We start from the raw sequence: 25,011 nt of genomic DNA on the forward strand, positions 1-25,011 counted from the left end.
AAATTTTATGTGTTTAAAAATATGCTTAAAGAGGCATCAATATTAATCTTGAAAAATGAACTTAAAGATTTTTTTACAAGCATGGAAAACTAAAATAATTTAATGACATCTACTCATTTGTTTAGAGTATAGTTTGTATGGTTAATTCACAGTTGGATCAGGAGTTCCCGTCGTGGCTCAGGGATTAATGAATGTGACTAGGAACCATGAGGTTTCAGGTTTGCTCAGTGGGTTAAGGATCCGGTGTTGCTGTGAGCTGTGGTGTAGGTTACAGATGCAGCTTGGATCCCACGTTGCTGTGGCTGTGGTGTAGGCTGGTGGCTGCACCTCCGATTTGACCCCTAGCCTGGGGAACCTCCATATGCTGCGGGTGTGGCCCTAGGAGAAAAAAAATAAAGGCATAGTTGGATCACAATATAAAATTAGGATGGAAGGTCCCTAAAATAAGAGAAAATATCCCTTGATCTGTTTTATGTTTGTACACTACATCTATTTATAGAGGATAGCTAATGTTTATCTGTTTTGATTTTTAAATCTTAATTTCCTAGTGTGCTCATATGATAAGTAATGTAGTTTTAGACTATTATTAGAGAAAATGAATACACATAAACTTTTTATGTGTGTTTGCATTTTTTACAGTCAGAAACCAACTTAAGTAAAGAAATGGAATCTGTAATGAAAGATATCAAAAATACCACTCAGAAGAAATATAGAGACTATAGCAAGACTCCAGGCTCGCCAGATAATGATTTTCTCTTTATGTATTCTGTTGCTAGGTAGGTATTTATAGTATTTACTTATTATTAATAGTTGGTTTTATTGTTTTATTTATCGACATTCATATTTATTTGAAGAAAGGTTTCATACTTTTAATGTTGGTTGAAATTATGACTAGTTTTAGAACCTCCTATAAAAGTGTAGTTTTCCTTCATTGTCCAAAGTTTTTATTTTAATGGACTGTTGTCTTTTTAGGGCTGCACCCATGGTATTATTTTAATGGAATTTTGATTTAAGTGTCATTGAGCATTATAGGATATGTGAGGAAAAGTATATTATGCGTGTTTAGGGGCAGATGACTACCTCAAAGCATGTGTTACATATGAAGGGTTTTGTTAAGAAATCACTGCTTGGAGTTCCCATTGTGGATCAGCTGGTTAAGAACCTGAGGTAGTCTCTGTGAGGATACAGGTTCAGTCTCTGGCCTCTCTCAGTGGGTTAAGTATTCAGCATTACCGTAAGCTGCCACAGGTCACAGATGAAGCTCAAATCCAGTGTTGCCATGACTGTGGTGTAGGCCTCAGCTGCAGCGCCAGTTGACTCCTAGCCTGGGAACTTCCATATGGAGGAGGAAGTGGCCATTAAAAAAAAAATCACTGTTGCAACCCTGTCAAAAAGTGGTTAGACTAGAAATAAAATATTGTAATATGTTAAATACTTTATTTATTTTTGCCACCCTGAGGCATTTGGAGTTCTCAGGTCAGGGATCATCAGATCCAAGCCACAATTGTGACCTGTGGCACAGCTGTCGCAATTCTGGATCCTTATCTCACTGTGTTGGGTTAGGGATGGAATCTGCATCCCATTGTTCCAGAGAGGCTGCCAATCCTGTTGCACCACAGTGGGAACTCCAAATACTTTTAATTTATAAAAAAAAGAACAGTTAAGAAGAACGTACTTTGTTTTAAGCTTTTGAAAGATCTAGTAATATCCTAGAAGAGTAGAGGTGGTTTAGAAAATTAAATAAAGGAAAGGAAGCAAGAGATTAGGCATGTTCTAAACCTCTGTAAGTAGCCATCAGACACTCAAGAAAGCAAAGGTAAATACTTTTCATTTCTCAGATTAGGTAGAATTAGTCTAATCAACTGAGGAGATGTTCAGTACCTAAGAAATAGTTCGAAATAGGAATTTTAGAAAACTTAATTAAATGAAAATGGAGAGCCATAAAAAAAGTAAACAAGAGAGAAGCAGGCACAGTTAGGAACTTATAAACACATTCTGCCAAATCTGATTTAGACCCCTGGATCTCTAGAAGCACATGTTGTATTTTGTCCAAGTAGAATTGTAATAGGTAAGATAAAGAGAAATAATGTGACTTGAAGCCATGTGACAAATTAGTGGCAAAGGACTAGAACTCAAATCTGAGTTGTTCTTTCAGTTACTATCCTTTTTTCCCCTCTCCTTTGTTCAATTTTTATAAGTCATATACATGCAATTCATCATGGCCATTCCCTCTGCCCCATTCCTGGAGCAGAGGGTAACAAGAGTGAATAAACTATGTACTCCTTTGAATCCAGGAAAAATGGAACCAAATTTAAGAATATTACAGCAAGCAAGTTAGACTTCAAGATAAAAAAAAATTAGTTTTTATCTAAAAATGAAAATGCTAGACTAATGGATTGAGAATTAACTTTCTAATTTGCCCATTCCTAGACTATTATTGTTATTTATCCAGAATACTTTAGGGGAAGATGTAACAGTTAATTTAACATTTTGTTGAAGAGTTAACCAATTGCACACTTATAAAATACACTTTATGTGAAAACTAAATTGACTGTAATTTAATTTTGCAAGTTTCAAGGTTTTATAAACTATTGTACAATATTGTGGTAAAAGATTGAGATGAATGTAGACCAATTCAGTTATGCTATATGTATTTGTATGTATGTACACATACACATGTATATATATACACATATTTATGTCACTTGTGTATTTATGCTTTTGACTTTATTAGGATTGGCCTTATAAGAAATCCAGGTTGAATGGGAATGATCTGTACATAGAATTTTGCTATAGTATGATAAATAATTTGATTTAAATTTAGTTTGGTAGAAGTTTTGGATTCCTGTTTCTTCGTTTAAATATACAAATAATTTATAGAAAAATATAATTTTTAATAGAATTTTTTATAGAAAACTTGCTGTGATATTGGGAGACTCTTTTTTTTTTTTTCCCTCTCTTTTTTTTTTCTTTCGGCTGTGCCCATGGCATGCAGAAGTTTCTGGGCCAGGGATTCAACCTGTGCCACAGCAGCAACGTGGGCTGGGACAGATATCAAATGTTACTTACTAAGGGTATATGTAGAGAAATGGAGAAAATATGTTCTCTGGTCTTCCTATACTTTTTTTTTTTTTTAATTTTTTCCCACTCTGCAGCAAGGGGATCAGGTTATCCTTACATGTATAAATTTTTTTCCCTACCCTTTGTTCTGTTGCAATATGAGTATCTAGACATAGTTCACAATGCTACCTAGCAGGATCTCCTTGTAAATCTATTCTAGGTTGTATCTGATAACCCCAAGCTCCGATCCTTCCCACTTCCTCCCTCTCCCATCGGGCAGCCACAGGTCTATTTTCCAAGTCCATGATTTTCTTTTCTGTGGAGATGTTCATTTGTGCTGGATATTAGATTCCAGTTATAAGTGATATCATATGGTATTTGTCTTTGTCTTTCTGGCTCATTTCACTCAGTATGAGATTCTCTAGTTCCATCCATGTTGCTGCAGATGGCATTATGTCATTCTTTTTTATGGCTAAGTAGTATTCCATTGTGTATATATACCACATCTTCCAAATCCCATCATCTGTCGATGGACATTTGGGTTGTTTCCATGTCCTGGCTATTGTGAATAGTGCTGCAATGAACATGCGGGTGTATGTGTCTCTTTTAAGTAGAGTTTTGTCCAGTTATATGCCCAAGAGTGGGATTGCGGGGTCATATGGAGGTTCTATGTATAGATTTCTAAGGTATCTCCAAACTGTTCTCCATAGTGGCTGTACCAGTTTACATTCCCACCAACAGTGCAGGAGGGTTCCCTTTCTCCACAGCCCCTCCAGCACTTGTTATTTGTGGACTTATTAATGATGGCCATTCTGACTGGTGTGAGGTGGTATCTCATGGTAGTTTTGATTTGCATTTCTCTTCTGATCAGCGATGCTGAGCATTTTCTCATGTGTTTGCTGGCCATCTGTGTATCTTCCTTGGAGAACAGTCTCTTCAGGTCTTTTGCCCATTTTTCCATTGATTGATTGGCTTTTTTGCTGTTGAGTTGTATAAGTTGCTTGTATATTCTAGAGATTAAGCCCTTGTCCGTTGCATCACTTGAAACTATTTTCTCCCATTCTGTAATTTCTCTTTTTATTCTTCCTATACTTCTTGATCCCTAGTGATAAACTCTAAAGCCACAGGATAATGATTCTGAAAGTGGAACCATCTAACCTTTAACAATCTCATTATCCTTTGCTTAAAATTACCCAGGCTATTGCAGATTCTCTGAGTTTTACATAATCATTAAAAAGAAAACACACACACAAAAACAAAATTGATTGAAAAATTAACAAAAATACAAATTGAAGGGAAAGAGCATGTAGTATCCTATTTGAATAAGATGTAACTTTTTCAGGGTAGGAAACCAGGTCTTTATAGTTATTTTCTGCCTAGCATATAACCTTGTTTCATTAAATACTTATGATTACAGATGATAATTATTTTTATGCATAAACTGTAGGCATTGAAATATTTAGCAGTGTTTAATATGGTAAAATATTTAGAAAAAACAATTTGAATTATTTAACTTGTGACTTAAAGGTTGTAATTCTTAAATGTATAGTTCTTAGAATGTGCAAATTTATTTGTATTTGACATTAGTAATTTGAATGGAATACAATACTGGTTTCCTAGAACTGAATTTATCCCAGCTGAACAATTTTGCTGCTCTTTGAAGAGCTTTGAGTAAAGCTGTTTCTGTCAATAACTATTTTAGAGCTATATATGTATTTTATTCGATAGGACAATATGCATCTCTGATTTTAATTTTTTTTGCATGATGATGGCTTAGAGGATTTTCTGAGGGCAGCAGAGAAGAAATTGTCGAAATGATATCCTTTTATTGTATTAAAATTAATCAAAATAACTCTTTTCAAGTTTTAATGTATTTCCAAAAAACATTCTATTGCAAATATCAGTCATTCAGATGGAACATGCAAAGTTAATTTTAGGGAAGAAAGCTTTCCTCACTTCAATACTAATTCATTATTTTATTATTGAAACAGTGAATCACACTAATTTGAGTCATTGATTTTTCTAAAGATTTTGGACCCAAGTTTATATAGCCTAGAGTTATTAGTTAGTAGCACTTGTCCTGTATATAGTGAGAAACACGGAAATGGAAAGAAGGTGAAACTTGAGTGACTGAGGTGTAGTTGGGGAGACATCTTTAAGTCATAGTGAGCAAACTACTGAGTAGACTGAATGCACTTTGCTTTATACATTAGTTGCATTATAAGTTTAAACCTTATCAATTATGTTTGCAATAAAAAGAATGCTTGCTAAATTCCAAATTATAGATTCTTTTTAAAACTAAAAAATTCTTAGATTAAAAAAAAAATCCCTGTTCCCCTGTTTTAATTTTTTTTCTTAATTTGAGTCACTGCTGAGTTTAAAGAAATAGAATGAAGGATCAACTGGAGAGAGAGAATAAACTGTAGGGACTAGAGATTCTTATCACTGGTTACATATCAAAACAAAGAGATGGTCATTTCCTTGGAATATTTTGAACAGCTACAGTTTCTAAATCCTTGATGGTACCTAGCAAAGTGTTCAAACTGTTTGCAAATACATGTCACAATGAGAAAGTGATGTAGAACTTCAAAAGGGAAGATGGGCAAATTGAAATATAGAGTATGTGGAAGTGCTCCTTTCCTATTCCAAGAAAAGGGAGTTAGTTCTTCCTAACTGAGCTGAGCTGAGCTTGAACTTGAGCTGAGTAGTCTATAATATAAGGCCATGCCATGATGTAATGAAGATTTTTTTTTTCTCTAAGAAATTGAATTACTTGGATGCGTAGTAGGTGTAGGCTCAGGCCTTGAAGCCACACTAACCAGTGTGTGTGTGTGTCTGTGTGTGCATTTTATACACATGTTTGTTTCTCAAATTATAGCTCTAAAAATAGAAGTTATTGCCAGAGTAGGGGTAGAAGGGAAAATATACCTTGGCCAAGCGTGAAGGAACTGAAGCATAGTCGGAGTTTTTATGTGGTTGTATATAACTAGGTGGCCACCGTGATAGGCTTTTAGCAGTCTTTCTTTTTTTTTTTTTTTTTTTTTTTTAATGTAGAGATTTACTCTTCTTTTTTTTTTCCCCTTCCAAACTAATTTAAATGTGATCATATTAGAAAATATAGAAAGTTGGCTTGGAAAGAACAAAATGGCTTGGAAACTCCTGCTCCCAATACATCTTTATATCATACATTCAGGGGGGCAGAAACAGCATATTGTGATTTTCAACAGTGAGGGAAGAGCAGTCATGGGGCGCATGAGGATCTGTGTGTTCTTTTGTTAGAAACTAAGGAAAAGCTGATGGCTAGGGCTTTTGACATATTCATTTTTTAAATCCTAGATATTATATGATACTAACTTTTGGATAGGTAGTTTTTGTTTTTCGTTAACTCAGAAGGATTGCTGTACACACGATCTTTCAACCATAATTTAGAATAATTAATTACATTAATAGTTTTCTTTCAAGTATTCTTTAAAATCAAATTTCTGGTAACATGTTTGTCATCCTTTAGAGTATCTTATTTGACAGTTGAATAAATAGGATTGTTCATGTATTTATATTTTGATGAATATTTTTGCAAATTATACTGAAATAAAGGTTGACATTCTGGTTCTGTCATTCATTTGTAAGAATTAATCATGTTCTGGTTAGCTCTTTTAAAAGTACTATCTAGGAAATCTTAGTTTTTATAAGAGAATATAGCCATTAATTTTTTTCTACAGATTAGGCAACAGAAGATTTGTGAAAACAAAATGTATTGATCTCATTTATATTCCCTTGATGAAGGAACACATGCTGGTCTCCGCTCGCTTTCTGTCCACTAATATGAAATCCTTGTCCCTGCTTCCTTGCTGGTAGGTTTTTAGAAGTTCAGTGAGCAATGCAAATCGCCTGAAGGGTGGAAAATTCCCTTGTTACACAGATGCCCTTATCAGCAGCAACCAGATGGAGCTCTGAGCAGGAACATTATCAGTGTTAAATTGCTTTTCTCCCCCCCTGAGTAGAGAGGATTAAAGCATTCCTTTAGAAATGGGTGGCAAATGTACAGATTTAGGAATATTAATATTTTAAACAGTTTGCATTTGTAAGTAAATATGTGAAATAATGTTTCAAAACATTCTGTATTCAGAATACAACAAAAACCAGCTCAAAATGTTTTGTTTTAAATAAAAAATGATACTGTTCTTTCCTGAATTCACTTGCAAAGAGTAAGCTTGAAACTTTGTCCTTTTTTTTTTTAAGATGGGGGCTATGCCACTATTAGTGTCATATGCATACTTATTCAGTTTTAGTTGTGGCAAATAAAGATTTCTTTCAGTTTATTAATATTGTTAAAATAAAACTATGCACAATTTAGCACTTGGAATTTTATTTATTGTTTTGTCAAAATTGGCTATTTCACTGTTGCTGTTTTTGAATAAATTCTTTAGATTCCAATTAATTTGTTTTTTGAAATATCAGTTTACTAGTTACTGCTATTTTGTAAGCTAATAATTGCTAAATATATGGTCATTTCATATGTATATGAACAATACTTTTGTTTTGCAGTGTTAATAGTTGTATGTTTTAATAAAAATATGATTTTAGAAGTCCATAAAGGAGGCTGCTGTTGATTATATGTGTTGTTCATAGCCACTTTGATGTTAGTGATTTTTTTGTTTCTTAATATTGGTTTCTAGATGCCATCTAAGCTACAATGAGTGATAGCCATTTCTGTGATAGAAAAATTGATATGCTTTTGTATTTTATATGCTAGTAACCACATAACCAGTAGCTAACAGAGTATAAATTCTTTCATCAGATTCATGTGCGGGTTTTTGAAATGTGTTCCAGCTTTTTTTCTTTAAGGCCTAGCTTATAGTATTTGCCAACAGCTGGGATTTTGCAACAATTACACTGTGATGTGTGCAGTTTTCCAGGTATAAATATGAACATATAAGTAAGGGTATATAAACTGTTACCCTTTTTTATTTCTAAATATCAGGTAAAATATGATTATCATTGATATTGCATAAACTATACTTTTGCAAAAAAATAAAGTCAAAGAACTTTATTTAGGTTGATTCAGACATATCAAAAAAACAAATTAAAAGTATCTCTCTAGTCTAATGACAGATATATCTTAATGCTTTGTTTTCAGAACCAATTTGGAACTTGAATTAATTCATCGAGGAGGGAATTTATGTTCAGGTGGTGCGAGCACAGCTGGTAAAAGGTCTTGTTTAAGTAAGTATTAAACATGCTAAATTTTAAAAAAATTTCTAATTATGTCGATTTTTAAAGCATATATAGGCAATATATGCTTGGTCTTTTTCAAATTTTCTTTATGTTTTATATAATCAGTTTTAATAGTGATTCTATGCTTTAAATGGTTAATTTTATATTTGAAGAATCATGAATATTTAGCTCTTTCTCTACTATTATACTCAACAAATAAATGTCATACTACTTGATCAGATTTGAACATTGGTTCAAAATTATAGCAGTGTATTATCCTCAACTATTAAAAAATCCTCAAACTTAAATTCTTTAAAAGAAATTTTACATTGTATTTAAGAAACCTTTTTATAAACACAGTTTGTGTTGCCTACAGATCCCCATATAAATAGCCGTTGTTAATTAGTGAGGGCATTTGTACTGTACTTTGATGTGTACACATGTATTAAAATTGTAGATGTTTACTTTTGTTCATGAATATGCTTTATATTATAAAATGAGCATGATCAGTATTTTTTGTAAGGGTATATTTCTGAAAAGTGTCATTTAGAACTTAAAGTAGATTTTTCTTGAGCATGGTTTTGATGCTACCACTGTGTAATCATTGTTGAGAGAATGTGAATACTAGGGGTAATATTATTTAATGTCTGGTACACCTAATTATTGATCCAAAATCATTGGAGTTAAAACATTACCTAATGTGATTGATATGGGAAATAAAAATTATTTAAAGCATGTTCTTTTGAAAAATGAATATATTTTCTTAAATGATAAAAGTATTTGTAATTATTTTAAGTTATAGAATACATATTAGTTTTTCTAAAATATGTGTATATTTTTAAAAAGATATATATGTAATTTTGGAATGATTTCAAAGCAAAGGACTGATCAGTCATCTTGAACTTTCTAACATAAAGATACAAATTTATGTGAAATCCAAGCTACTTTTAAAACTCTTACTAGTTGTATTAGGTTTTGATGTTTTATTTTGGGTTATCACTTGATTCTTAGAAGTTTAAGGTTTTGGAAGGTTTTTTTTTTACTGAGTGTTTAGCATTTATTGACCCCTTGATATATGCACTTAAACCCTATGTTTTAAAGGGGAAGTTGTTGGTAAATCAGTTTTAGCTTTTCTTGTTTGAATTGGCAGAATTGTTAATTTCACTTATATAAATTATTCTTTCTTATTAATTTGTTGTTTGCTGATAATATTCCAGAAACTGTTATATTAGCGTTTAGTAAAGAAATTTCAGTTTTATGTTAAAAAAACTACTTTTTTCCCCTCTCTAAGGTTCTTAAAGTCATCCAAACTTAGAAATGATGAATTTATCTAGAATGCCAAAAATAGTAGTAAAAGTCCAGCAGCAACCACTTCAGTTATCACCCTCAGTGTTAATTTATATTAAATTAACAGACTTTCATTTCTTTTTATTTTACCCTTTAGTGAATAAGAGATTACTGTGTCAGTATAGAAGAGATCGTGATAAGCTTATCTTTTTTTTTTTTTTTTTTTTTGCTATTTCTTTGGGGTGCTCCGGCGGCATATGGAGGTTCCCAGGCTAGGGGTCTAATTGGAGCTGTAGTCTCCGGCCTACGCCAGAGCCACAGCAACGCAGGATCCGAGCCGCATCTGCAACCTACACCACAGCTCACGGCAACGCCGGATCGTTAACCCACTGAGCAAGGGCAGGGACCGAACCCGCAACCTCATGGTTCCTAGTCGGATTCGTTAACCACTGCACCACGACGGGAACTCGATAAGCTTATCTTAATTATAAACTGTTTTTAGTTTTCTTTTTCCCTTATCAATTATGTTCTTTTGTCCCGCAGATTTATTGAGGTATGATTGACAAACTAAAAATTGTATATATTTAGGTTGTATACATGATTTTTGTTTTTAGTTTTCATGTGACTTTTTGTTTAGTTGCTTTTGCATTATTTATCCTAATTGTTTTAAAAGCACTGTATAAATCATGTATGCAAAATATGTTGTATGTTCTATAAAATCATATTATTTTGCAAGTGTATTAACTTAACGTATTTGTTATTTACTCAAGCCTAACTCAAATCTAATATAAGTTGAAAACCAGATCATAAATTGATGATGTTTCATAGGATCTTGGATCAAATATATAATTTTTTTCATCTTCCAATAGAATGCTAATGGTATTACTAAACAAAAATTTTGTCTTTTCTCTAAATCCTTCCTGTAAGTCAGTCTCATTTTAAAAGTATCTTTTCTTTTTTCATTAATATTTTGGTGAAAAGGAGTGAGAAAATGCTCCACTAATTAAGCAAATAATAAGGGAATAATGTTTTGGAATAATGTCCCATCACAAATTCCTAATGAGTTGAAGCTTAGTTTAGTTAAGAAAAGATTTAATAAAGTTTGTCTGGAACAGCTTAAGTAATGCCTGATAGATAAATATGGATGGGGACACACACACACACACACACACACACACGCGCGCGCGTGCGCGTGCACACAGTGGGGGTGGGGCAGGAAAGGAGACTTTTATCTACAAGAATGAGAGGGAAAATATTACTGGCCAAATTTATACTGAGAAATCAAATTGTCATGGAACAATGCCATTTAGCACTTCCACATTCAAACAGTGTTTGAAGTATTGTGGTGGAGTGACCAGTATTCAACCAGAGTAAAATTCATTGAAAATATGTGTCTGGGAAATTTTCCACAGTAAAAAAATGAGCAAAATTAATTAATTCACATAACAGCATACTATGGTATTTTAATAATACCTTATATTTGCACTCTTAAAGTTTATAAAGTACCTTCACATAAATTATTTAGCCTTTAGAATGACCATGTAAAATAGATGTTCTCTCTTTTTCATAGAAAAGGAAACTGAAGTTCATTCAGAGTGATTATGTTGCCAATTCATACATCTGGAAAATGTCAGAGTTTGCAATTGAACCCAGCTCTTATGATTCTAAGTTTAGTTATGTAAGACATATCCTTTGCCCTTAAGTGTCCCAAAGGATGCAGAACCTTTAAAAACTTTCACCCATGAGCTTAGTCAAGGATGTCCTATTCACACTTTGGGATCTTTCTAGGCTTTCCCATGCTAACCTTTCTGTTATGTTGCCTGTTTTCTTTGCTAGTCTTTCACTGTGAATCCTATTTTTGTTTTGGCCCACTCCTTCAGACATTTTCTCAAGTCCTGATCCTTTCTTTCTTGGATACCAGTTAGTTCTCCTTTAGTTTTCACTATTTGCTGGTTTCCCCTTGGTCCTGGTGGGAGGCATCTGCTTCAGTCCCACCAACAGCTCTGTTTGTAACTCTGTCTGGACCTCCTCTTTATCCATTGGCGGGTCAGGCATTAAGGACCTTGTATTCAGCAGATCAGACTGCTTCTAGATAAATTTATTATAAGCTAGAAAGTGTTAAGTTCTAAAGTGGGGTATTGATAAAGTTCTAGAAAATTTGGAAATTTGGGATGATATTAGCTTGTAACATCAGTGAAGCTTTTGGTGGACATGGCGTTTTGAACAAGACTGAAAGATAAGTGAATTTGGAGTTTTTGTTACAAATTGGTATGTATACTGATAAGTACCACCAACTTGGTCAGCAACAGATGTAGGCAAAGCAGATGCAAAAATTGAAGATGTAACTTTTTTTTTTTTTTTTTTTTTTTTTATAATAGCTGCACCCATGGCAGATGGAATTTCTTTGGCCAGGGATTGAATCCAAGCTTCAGCTGTGACCTATATCTGTAGCAACACTGAACCCTTTAACCCACTGCACTGGGCCAGGGATTGAACCCATGCCTCTGTAGTTGCCTGAGCTGCTGCTGTAGGCTTCCTAATCCACTGTGCCATAGTGGGGACTCCTGAAGGCATAACTTTTTATTAAGAAGAATGTTTTTTTAAGTTACTCAGTTAATTTCTTCATTCAAGTAATTTGAAGGTAGACATGAAACTCCATAGATTCCAGTGAAGTTCACAGGCTTTCAACACTTTTTTTGCCATATGATATTCTTAGTGTATTTCTCAAGTAGAAATTGTTGAAGCTGGTAGCTGGGGTGGAGGTGGAAGAGGCGTTATTGATAAATTATTAACATTGGAGGATAATTTTAATAAATTATCTTTAAGTAGATCAACATCTTTCCATATATTTGGGTCTAAGCTTTCTGCTTATTACTGTAATTTAAGAAGTCACAGTTTATATATCACAAGTGGATTTCATGACTTTATAGAGATTAAAAATTAAGCTTTGCTGTTGTGGCTTAGCAGGTTACAAACCTGACTAGCATCCATGAGGATGCAGGTTCGATTCCTGGCCTTGCTCAGAGGGTGAAGTATCTGGCAATGTAATGAGCTGTGGTGTAGGTTGCAGACAAGGCTCAGCTCCTGTGTTGTTGTGGCTGTGGTGTAGGCCAGCAGCCGCCCCTGAGAACTTCCATATGCCATAGGTGTGACCCTAAAAAGCAGCAAAACAAAACAAAAACAACTTTAGTCAGGAAACGTTAAAGCAAACCCTTGCTTTGACATTTTCACTTGGGAAGTTTTAACTTAATTTTGATATAATATAAGATCTTTTCAAGAAATGATGCATACAGTGGAGGACTTAGCCCTGTGTTTGTTATTCATAGAAAGCAGTCCAGCTCAGATGTATGCATTTATCTTAAAATAGTTTTAGTTGCTCAAAGAATAATTTTTGGTGAATTCAGAGTTAGAGAAAATTATTTTGATGTTAACTTATGCTGAGTAAGACTCCATAAAGATACTGTTTAATAATATCATAAAATTGTTACCAAGTAATCTGAACTTATTCTTTAACAGTGGTAAAATTCTGATATCTATGGCTTACTAAGGTCTTCCCTTTGATATGTATTTTTGTCTTAATGATCAGTTTGAGTTATACTAAGAAATAATCTGCCAGTTTCGATTTCTTATGTGTTTAGAAATAATGGACAGAAGAACAGAATTTCCAAGCTTGTACTTAGCTCATTAAACATCTGCTTCAAAAGCATTTTTGAAAGAGTTTAACATGTAACAACTTCAGGTTCAGTTTCCTTAAGTGAATATTCATTCAAGTCATAAAAATTGACATAATAGTGTTTTTTGTGTGTATGGTAGCCGTAGTCATACATGTAGCTCTCAAATTTACAATAAAGTTGGAATTATGTTTTTATTTTATAGATTTTTTGATAAAATCTTGCTTTCATATTGACAAATATAGATCTTACCTTTTTGTTCCAGCTGAGCGTTCTTATAATTAAATCTTTTTTTTTTTTCAAGGACAGACCAGCCTTTCAGTGCTGATTTCTGTTTTAGTAATGATATGTTTCTCTTGTGATTAAGTGCATTATAATACCTTAGACTTGTCACAGTTGTAGAGTTTGATTAGGTTTTGCAGAAATTGGAGTTCCTTGTCCCACGTGAGTTGTCACAGCAACCAGCATGGGGAAGAAGATGGTAGGAGCAAGTAGGTCAAGCTTTAGTAGTTAGAGGTGAAAGGTTGGTCTCTTTGGAGGCAGTGAAATCAAGGCTGATTAATTGACCTACTTCTTGGTTACTGAGCCAGTGCATCATTATGGCAGAAAAGGAAGAGTATAAATCCATCATGAATTTTAAGCTTCTGTGTATGATTTTAAAAAATAGAATTGTTGATGTTGATGTAATAGTTGGCATATTAAAAAAAATCCTATTAAATATCAAGCACCTTGCTAGCCTGGAAAGTACAAAGAAGAGAAGAAACAATTGTCTTTTTTCAGGGAGATAGCACCATCTAATATGATCAGAAAACATGTGAAAAATAATTACAAGGCTATATAAGAAGTGCTGAAGTAGGAGTTCCCGTCAGGCGCAGTGGTTAACGAATCCGACTAGGAACCATGAGGTTGCGGGTTCGGTCCCTGCCCTTGCTCAGTGGGTTAACGATCCGGCGTTGCCATGAGCTGTGGCGTAGGTTGCAGACGCAGCTGGGATCCCGCGTTGCTGTGGCTCTGGCGTAGACCAGTGGCTACAGCTCCGATTCAACCCCTAGCCTGGGAACCTCCATATGCCGCGGAGCGGCCCAAGAAATAGCAACAACAACAACAATAACAACAACAACAACAACAACAAAGACAAAAAAAAAAGAAGTGCTGAAGTAGAGGTAACACAGCATAGAGAATGCATAAAGCAAGGGATGGTCATATCTTTCTGGTATGGTATTAGAAAAGCTTTACAGAGGACTACTTGAACTGGCTCTTGAAAGATGAGTCAGGTTTGCCTGGAGAATAAGATGGTATTGTAGGCTGAGAGAACAGTTTGCAGAGACAGAGTGAGCCACTATGACACATTGGGGAATACTTGGTAAAGGAGTGGAGGAAAGAAGGTTAAGTAATAAAGAAGCTAGTGGTCATCTCATGAAGGGCTTTCTATGCCTGTTCCTTCAGTGGTTAACCAACTGATTTTGAATAATATGAAGAGACTTATTGTTTACAGGGATTAGAAGGGGGTGAAACAAAAGACATAAAGCTGAATGAGCACCCTGTTGAGTAATCTAATTGAGAAATGAGGTAGGAGTGGAGTAGAAGAGAATGGGTCATAGGAGGCAGAACTAATAAGATTGGTAATCACTTGGCTATGGGGGGGGGAGAATGTGGGAGATGTCTCCCACATTCTTTTTGGATGTTTGTATCTGCAGTGATGTCATTCACTCAAATGGGATTATAAGAGGAAATGAACATTGGAGCTAGGCTGGGCTATATAATCACTTTAGTTTGGGATATATTGATTATGTGGTGCCCATCAAACATCTGAAGTGCTCGAGGAATTTGTGAATTGTAAACTTACAGGTAGAAGTGGAAGTAGAGCTTAGGTAAAATCGTGTGTGCAGAATGAGAGGGAAAGAGGACTAAGAAGGGCTCCCTTTCCCTTTCTTATGGAAATGCCAGCTTTTAGGGTACAAAGCTTGGATTCAAATCCAGGACATCCTGGCTCTTACTAGACAGTGGTATCTCCTATCCATTTATTGAAATCACAGCATACCTGTAAGTTAGTGATATTTCTCATTTCTAACCCCCCCCCCTTTTGTGCCTTTTTTTAGGGCTGCACCTGCAGCATGTGGAAGTTCTCAGGCTAGGAGTTGAATCAGACCTCTAGCCGCTGGCCTTTGCCACAGGCACAGCAATGCCATATCAGAGCCACGTCTGCAACCTACATTGTAGCTCGTGGCAACACTGGATCCTTAACAAGGTCAAGGATCAAACCTGTATCCTCATGGATCCTTGTTGGATTCATTACCACTGAGCCACAACCGGAACTCCTCTAAATCCTTTTATAAATACATGTAGGTCTGATTTTAGAACTTTAAAATGTGTCATTCCAGAAAAAGTTATCTATTCTTTTTGTTGTTGTTATTCAGAATTTTAATAGTACACTGTCTTGGTGTATTTGCTTTTCAGCTTTTTAAATGTCATGCACACAGTTAGTGTTTAATACCCTTTTCCGTTGAAAACACTGTGAATTGTATAAACATATGAAAAATATTGAATATTATTTGGCCTAGTCTGTTTCCTAGTGAAGTTATTTGCAGTTTCCAAGGTTGTTTTTGAAAGATAGATGTACCTCATTAGATGTTATCATCCTTCAGTTCTAGTTAAAGCCAATACCAAAGACTCTTGTATAAATAGTTTTAGAAGACACTGCAGGGTTACAGTCTCAGTTTTTCAGAGGAATGGAATGGAAAGGGAGTATATGTTAAAAAAGGAATTTTGTACTTTTCTTTTAATCATAAAAACCCTAAGGAGAACTGGAGTGGTAGAAATAAACTTATGAATTAGCAAATCTTGAATTCCATTCTTAGCTTTCCCAGTAAACATTAGGGTAACCTGGCAAGGTCGTCCTTTCTCTGGGCCTATTTCCTTACCAGTAGAATTAGGGAGTATAAGGATGAAAAAGTTTTCTTCTACCATTTGTATTTCTTTAATTATGGTAAAGGCTAAGAAAATGTGCAGATTGCAACATTATTTTTATGCTGGGCATGGTTTCAATGCAAAACAGGTCAGTAAAATTCCAATTTCTGTGCTTTTGGTTAAATCAGATAAACTTTAAGTTAATTGACTTTCATCTTGAAAGGAGATATTGAAAAAAAAGAGTCCTTTGATTCAATTAAAACTATATAAAAAGAATGCAAAGCTCCCTACCTTACAACTTGAGTTAATATTTTTTCTGCTAGAGGAATTTATTTGTTAAAAAAACTTTTAGCTTTTAGACACTTTAAAAAAGTTATAAATTATGTACTTGGTAAAAACAAACAAATAAACAAAAACCCAGGCTCTTAGGTGTAATTGAACTGAAATTTTAAAAAAAGTACCAGTAGATCTATGTTATTTCCATGCTAAAAATGTCCCTAATTCTCAGTGTTATCAATGGAACCAGGTTACTAGAAAAAAACTGAAAATTTGGGAAACTTAACTTGTCTCTAGACTGGGATAACAATATTACCTACCTGAAAGAATTTTTGTAAAAATAAATTGAGATAATCTGTGTAACGTGATTATTAAATAGTGCTTGGCACTAATAAATTCTCTACTATTTATAGGATGAAGAAATTTAAAGAGAGAATTTAGGCTATTCATTGACTTATAGACAGAAGGTAAAGCAGGTTAAGGTATTTAGATTCTGCTTGTTATATAGAGATCAGATGGAAACTTAATTGTATGAATAGAGTGTTAGGTTTAGCTGCCTTGCCCACCTGCCGTTTCCTCTGCCGTGCCCCATAGAGTGGAACATTTATTTTGTTCATCTTAGAGCTCTCATGTCTTACAAATCACTTCCCCAAACTACTAACACTACTATTCCTACTGCTACCACTACTACACCTTTCCTCCAATATATATGTATGTACAAGAATCATATTGATGAATTTCAAGACATTCTGAAATTTGGATGATTTCTAAGTCAGTTGCTCAGAGAAAGAAATGTTTAGTTTTGAATATTTTAATTTAGAGAGTAAGTGACAACAGTGTGTTTGTGTCGTTTGGCTTTTTTCTTTCTGGTTTTAAGAGTTAATTTTAGTACGTCAGGAAATACTTTCTTGGAGTTCCCCTTGTGGTACAGTGGAAAGAATCCAACTAATATCCATGAGGATGTGGGTTTGATCCCTGGTCTTGTTAGTGGGTTGGGGATCTGCCATTGCTGTGAGCTGTGGTGTAGTTTGCAGATGTGGCTCGGATCCCACGTTGCTGTGGCTGTGGTTGTGGTGAAGGCCAGCAGCTGTAGCCCTGATTCAACCCCTGGCCTGGGAACTTCCACATGCTGCAGGTATGGCCATTTAAAAAAAAAAAAAAAAAAAAAAAAAGGATTATTCGACTTTTTAGAAAGTGATTTTTGGTTCTTTTTTTTTTTTTTTGGCCTTTTAGGGCTGCACCCATGGCATATGGAAATTCCCAGGCTAGGGGTTGAATTGGAGCTACAGTTGCCAGCCTACACCACAGCAACACAGGATCTGAGCTGCATCTGCGACCTATACCACTCCTCACGGCAATGCTGGATCCTTAACCCACTGAGCAAGGCATCCTCATGATTCCTAGTTGGATTCATTAACCACTGAGCCACGAAGGGAACTCCAACTTTGGGTTCATTTTAATTCAAATTTTTTGAGTATTAACCACAGAATAATTTAGCCCAATCCTTGTTATTTATGCCAGAAAAAAGACCTGTGATTTTTTTCAAATAATTGAAAATTTTTAAACAAAATTTTTTTCCTAAATGTAATAGTAGAATTTTGTTGAAAGCTAAGACTGATAGATTTTTGTCATGGTTTGAGTAGAAGAAATGAAAATAGCCAGAATAGTCTTATTTCCATTATTTTTTCCTTTACATTGAATCTATGATCAAGTCACAATTCAATCTAAAGAATATTTGGGGGAAACTATTAGATAAAGAAAGAACTACACCTAACAGTGGTTTATATGGATATTATTATCCGTATTACTAAGTGTAAGGTATTGAAGACAATAGTAAATTTTGGTTAGGAGACCACAGCAGTGAGAAGTACACATTATCAAGACTGAAGCATAAAGCCAAGAAAAAGTAATCTGTGGCAGGAAATAAGGAAAACAAACCATTCTTGTATTAAGATTGAGCATAAGACAGTCTAAATTCTAGTAGAATTTATTTGGATATATATCTCAGCATTTACTTTAAAAGAGAACATGAAATAGTTGATACTTAAACTCGGTAAATTATAAGGATAGAAAACTTTTTTATAAATTAGCTAAAAATTTTGCCTGAATATTGTTCTACAATAATTGTGTGAACTTCTAATTACCTTTTCTTCATTTTATTTAGATCAGCTGTTCCATGTATTAGCCTTACACATGCGACTTTATAGCATTGATTCTGAGTATAATCCCTGGAGAAAGCTTACACAGTTAGTAGAAGAGATGAATTCGCAGTAAGTATTATTGAAAGATTAAATTCAGTTAAAACTGTTTTTTTTTTTTTTTTTTTTTTTTTGGTCTTTTTGCCATTTCTTGGGCCGCTCCCGTGGCATATGGAGGTTCCCAGGCTAGGGGTCCAATTGGAGCTGTAGCTGCTGGTCTACGCCAGAGCCACAGCAACTCAGGATCCAAGCCGTGTCTGCAACCTACACCACAGCTCACGGCAACGCCGGATCCTTAACCCACTGAGCAAGGCCAGGAATCAAACCCACAACTCATGGTTCCTAGTTGGATTCGTTAACCACTGAGCCATGACAAGAACTCCTAAAACTGATTTAATAAAATGGTTAAGTGGGATTGAAATTCTTTATAAATAAGTGAATTTTCCTTATGAAACAAATATATAATAAAAATTGAAGACAGTTTACTGCTATACTTTTTGTAAAAATTGCATAGAAATTCCCACTAAGCGAGAGAATCTTTTAAAGAATCATATTGGTTTTTATGCAGATAAAACATTCAGGGAGAGACATATCATGGTTGGTTGTCCTTTTTATGTCAGAATTGGCCAGTAGAGGAGTTCCATGTGGCTTGGCAGGTTAAAGACTGGACATTGTCTCTCTGAGATGTGAGTTTGAACCCTGGCCTGGCTCCATGGGTTAAGGATCTGGCATTGCTGAAGCTGTGGCATAGGTCACAGATGTGGCTCGGATACGATGCTGGTCTAACTGTGGTGTAGGCCTCAGCTGCAGCTCTGATTCCCTAGGCTTGCAACTTCCATATGCTGTAGGTATGGCCATAAAAAGAAAAAGGGAAAGGAAAAAAAAATTGACCAGCGGGTTCAGGTAACCTTAACCTGATCCCTTCATTGTAATGTTCCCCATAGCCTTTCATCTAATATTTGCGACCCATTATGATTCTTGCCTAAATCCAGTGTTTCATTAGGCACTGCAAAATAGTGATTTAAAAAGAAAAACACAAAAATTTCCTTCTGATTCATTAACTAGATTGTTTTTATAAAGAAGAACTTTACCATATCAGCTGTTTGGTTACTCTGAAACACGGTTTGGCAGGATGAATGCTTAATTCTTCCCAATTTAGAATTGGCAGTGTGGGATCCAAGCTGTGTCTGTGACCTACAACATAGCTCATGGCCATTCCAGATCCTTAACCTACTGAATGAGACCAGGGATCAAACCCACATCCTCATGGTACTAGTTGGGTTCTTAACCTGCTGAGCCACAACAGGAATTCCTCCCCTTGATTTTTAAATTTTACTTATATAAAGCAATTTTTTCAAAGTAAAAGCTATGTAATAAATTTAGAGACATGTATATGTCATTTTTGTCCATTTGCATTTCTTTTTGTGAACTTCCTATCTGTTCTCCATCTGAAAATCAAATCGTTGGTCTTTTTCTTCCTCATGTAAAAAATATGTTTCTGCATTACGGATATTAGTCCTTTGTGTGATAAGTTGCAAATGTATTTCACCGTATTGTCTAATGTTTTTTTACTTTATGATTTTTTGTCATGCAAAGTTTTGTTTTTAATGTAGTCATATTTATTAATCTTTTAAAAAAATTAATTCTGGAATTTGGTTTTGAGGCTTTTTCCTATCTGGTTATAAGGGGGTTCATGCATTCATTTTTTCTTATGATGAGAACTTTTAAAATTTATCCTCTTATCAACTTTCAAATAGAATGTAGTATTATTAACTGTAGTCACCATGCTGTTCATTACATCTCTGTATGTACTTTATATAACTGAAAGTCTGTACCTTTTAACCACCCTTACCCATACACACCCCCTACCCTCCACTCCGTCTCTGCAATCACCAGTCTGGTTTTTTTGTATCTATGAGCAGTTTTGTCTGTTTGCTTTTTGTTTTTAAGATTACATGAATAGGGGAGATTGTATGGTGTTTGCTTTTCTCTGACTCACTTGGCTTAACATAATGCTCTCAAGCTCCGTCTATTGTTGTCATCAATGCTAAGATTTTCTTCTTTTTTACGGTTAAATAATACTTCATAGTATATATATATATATGCCACAATTTCTTTATCTGTTCACTCATTAATGGGCACTTAAGTTTCCATGTCTTGGTTATTGTAAGTAATGCTGCAGTGAATATGGGGAGTGCATGTTCACTGCAGCATTATTTACAATAACTTTCTGAGTTAGTGTTTTACTTTCCTTCACATAAATACTCAGAACTGGAATTGATAGATCGTATGGTATTTTTATTTTTAAATTTTTTGAGGAACCTCCATACTGTTTTTTCATAGTGACCCCACCAAGTGACAATCCCAATAGTGCATGAGGGTTTCTTTTCTCCAGATCTCCACCAACACTTGTTATTTGTTGTCTTTTTGATGATAGCTGTTCTGACAGGTGTGAGGCAGTATCTCATTGTGGCATTGATTTGCATCTCCCTGGTGATAGTGATGTTGAGCACTTTTCATGTACTTGGTCATCATCTGTATATTTAAAAAAAATGTCTAGTTAGATCCTCTGACCATTTTTTAATTGGATTGTTTTTTTGCTATTGAATTGTGTGAGTTCTTTTTGTAATTTGGATACTGACCTCATATATGATTCTTCTAATATTTCTTTAGCTTAGTATTTACACTTAGATCTCAAATTTATCTGGAATTTTTCATGATGTATGGTATAAGGAATAGATCCAGTTTTATTTTTCACTATTAGCTATCCTGCTGCTTTTCCTTCCCTACACGAGTAAATTAAAACATATCTACCAGAAAAAAAGAAAAAAGAGAGAGAAAAAAGAGAAAGCGCTCTGTTTACTGATATGGAAGGATCTCTATTAAGATACAATATTAAGAGAAAAATCCAGGCGTGCAAAATCTGTACTTTATGCTCCCACTTGTATAATCTGGAGGGATGAGAAATAAATTTGTATTTGCTGTTAAAACAACAAAACAAAGCAGACCTACACATATGTGGATATTGGATTTGTAGCGTAGATAGTGCTGTGGAGCAGATGGGGAAGCACAGTCTTTATTGTAAATGGTACTGGGTTAATTGGATATTTATATGAGAAAAATTAATATTGACTCCTACCTCATGCAGAACCTATTCAGATTTTGCTAGTTATTTCAGTAATGTCCTGGAAAATGCAAGTGCCATGCAAAGAAAATTCAGGAGCATGCTTGTGCTTAGTTTCATGTCTCTTTAATTTCCTTCTTGGTTTCATGTCTCTTTAATTTCCTTCTATCAGAAATTGTTCCTGACTTTCTTTGTACTTTACAACATTAAAATTTTTTTGAAGAGCTTAGGCAATTATTTTGTAGAACCCCTCAGTTTATTTTGTCTTGGTATTTCCTTGTGGTTAGATTCAGGTGATAAACTTCTGTCAGAAATGTCACAGAAGTAATATTGTCTTTTTACTGTGTCATATCAGGAGGTACATGCTGTTGATTTGTCTTGTTATTGGTACAAGTAACTCTTGACTATATGGCTAATATATTATCTGTCAGGTTTTTCTGCTGTAAAATTATGATGATGATGATGGTGGTGGTGGTCGTGGTGATGGCTGCACCCATGGCATATGGAAGTTTCTGAGCCAGGGATTGAATCTGAGCTGCAGCTGTGACATACGCTGTAGCTGCAGCAATGCCCTATCCTTTAACCCACTGTACTGGGCCAGAGATCGACTCCACCCTCAGCACCTAAGCATGAGTCAGATTTACCATCTGTCATAGCAGACTCTGTAAATTATTTTTATTTTTAATTAATATTACTGTTATATTTTATATATTATATATATATATATATATATAGTATCCCGTTACTTCTCAAAAATACAGAAAAAAAATTATGTGACGTGTGTGCGTTTGTGGCCCAAAATAGCCAGCTAGGAATATTTTGAATGTTCTGGCTAAGGAAAATAAATCACTTTTCTTGGTATTAGCTAGTAATTTTCCTTTCTAGCTACACTTGCATACTCAAGGACAGGAAAGTGTGCAGATGACATATTAGAATGCCTAACTCTTTGAGTGTAAAGATGTTTAGGAAACAAGAAATTTCTTAAATATGGTATTGGCGAATTTAAAGTTTAAAGAACAAGGAGATACTATGCTTTCCCTCTTACCGATTGCTAGGTTGTGTTTTTTTCTAGCCCTAAAATTTAATTTCTAAGATTTAATACTAAAAGATTTCTAAGATTTAATACTCATTAGGATAGTAGTAAATGCTGTTTTTATCATTTATCCAGGCTTACTTCATGCTACATATTTTTTGTGCTTTGCATATATAATCTCATTTGATCACCATCGTAACTCTATATACTAGGTACCATTGTTGCCCCAGTTTTTATACACAAGGAAAATGAGGCTCAGAAAAACTAACATGGTCTTTAAGAGTGCACAGCTGTGAAGGAACAGAGCTGATTTGTATCTAAATCTTTCTGATTTCAGAGCCTAAGGAAGCATAAAGTAATAGTTAAGAACTTAGGCTCTGGAATCAGATTTGGAGAGATCTGAGGAACTTGGGGAAAACCTAGTTGATTTTTCCCCCCCTCTTATTTGCTCTCATTTTTATAGTTCATTAGTTCAATAACTTGTAATATTACAGTTGATTATATCATTTGGTTTTCATTTCTGTATATTAGATTTTTTAAAATGAAAGTATCTTTCCCTATATTTTCACTTTTAATACTTTTACAACATAAATTCTTACATCTAATGATATAGGTTTCTCATATATACTCTCTATAATCCTCATGAAAATTATTTCCTTATTTTCTTTAAATTTCATTGTGTTGATAATCACTTTGGTTTTTAAAAAGAAAGGGAAGGAGTTCCCACTGTGATGCAGTGGTTTAAAGGATCTGGCATTGCCATAGCTGCTGTGTGGGTCACAGCTGTGACTCGGATTCAGTCCCTGATCTGGGAACTTCCATATAATGTGGGTGTGGCCATAAAATTAGAAGAAAGAAAAAAGAAAGTGAAAATTAGGCTTATAAATCTAATCCATCCACTTCCTCTTATTATGCATAGAGTTTGTAGTAGTGTATAGTTTTTATAATCTAGATTTTAAAGATTCTTTAAAAACTTTGAGGTAGAAATAATTATGTATTTTAAAGTGTTAAGAAGCATTTAGTGGATAGTTTTCACAATGATGATATTAAACCCTACACTCAAAATCTGTGGTTCTCTTTTCTACAGTGGGGTGTATCCATTCATTCATTCAGAGTGTATGTTAACTATGTGCCAGGAAAGATCCATTTCTGTGTTCTCAGAATGATTATTTTTACCTTAGTAGTCAACAGACTCCAGGTTGTTGTTTTTGTAAATTTTTCCTGATTATAAAATTATATTTGTTGTATAATATTTAGAACATACAAAAGCGTTGAGAAAGAGAATGAATATAAAACCTTATAACGTACGTGCTATATGTAGTTTATTACAGTTGAATGAACTCATGAGTCATAATGAGAGCAAATATTAGGGGGAAAATATCAATCTTATTTTCCAGGAATTCCTTTGACTATTAACATGTTAAGACATTTCTTTCCAGTTTCTCTTTTTCTGTGTATGTGTGTGTGTGTATGTATATACATATGGATTTTTAAAAGCTATTTGAGTCATATTGTATCAGTTTTAGAATCCGCTCTTTAAAAATAACACAACCAAATTCCTACATCATTAAAAATTCTTTAAATGATATACCTAATTTATTCATTCCTGTTATTAATCACTTAAATTGTTTCTTCTTTTCTAGTATAATATCATATAATGTATTAAGCAGTTCTTGATGTGTCAGATATAATCCCAGAACTATAGGATAACATGAAGGCATGTGAATATTTTAGATTTTCACTCATTTATTTGTTAAGTATTCACCAAGTGTCAGGCACTCCATGTTACATAGTGCAACACTGCTTTTCAGAAAGACTGTACATATATAAACTTTAACTGACAATGTAGGGATATCCCCATTTCTGTCAAGCTTGAGTATTGTCACTTAAAAATGTTTTTATTTAATTTGGTAGATAAAAATGAGGTACCAAAGCAACAAAAAATTATTTAATTTTTAGTAAAGTTGACTTCATTAAATATTTCATATTTATCAGCTATTTGTGTGCACTCTTTGTGAATTAATATAGTCAGGACATCTGTCCATTTTTCTCTTGCCATCTTATTTTTAAAGAATTATCTGAATGATCCATTATGGCTTAAAATATTACCATACTTTGTTGTGGATAATGAAACTTCTTTCAAAAATATGTTTGCTTTTTAATTTTATAATTACATTCTTTTTTTTCTTTTTTTTGTCTTTTCTAGGGCCGCACCTGTAGCATATGGAGGTTCCTAGGCTA

General features: G+C 34.2%; 1 protein-coding gene across 1 annotated transcript in view; it reads left to right on the plus strand.

Moving 5' to 3' along the window:
• The window catches only part of UBR3 (ubiquitin protein ligase E3 component n-recognin 3 (putative)), a 225,364-nt gene that overhangs the window by 165,254 nt on the left and 35,099 nt on the right, over positions 1–25,011 (plus strand). The window contains 3 exon segments of the mRNA XM_021076503.1: positions 640–776; positions 8,198–8,283; positions 18,580–18,685. Coding sequence (XP_020932162.1) covers positions 640–776; positions 8,198–8,283; positions 18,580–18,685 — 329 coding nt within the window.

Source organism: Sus scrofa, chromosome 15 (assembly GCF_000003025.6).
Source record: "Sus scrofa isolate TJ Tabasco breed Duroc chromosome 15, Sscrofa11.1, whole genome shotgun sequence".
In the NCBI taxonomy this organism is placed as follows: domain Eukaryota; kingdom Metazoa; phylum Chordata; class Mammalia; order Artiodactyla; family Suidae; genus Sus; species Sus scrofa.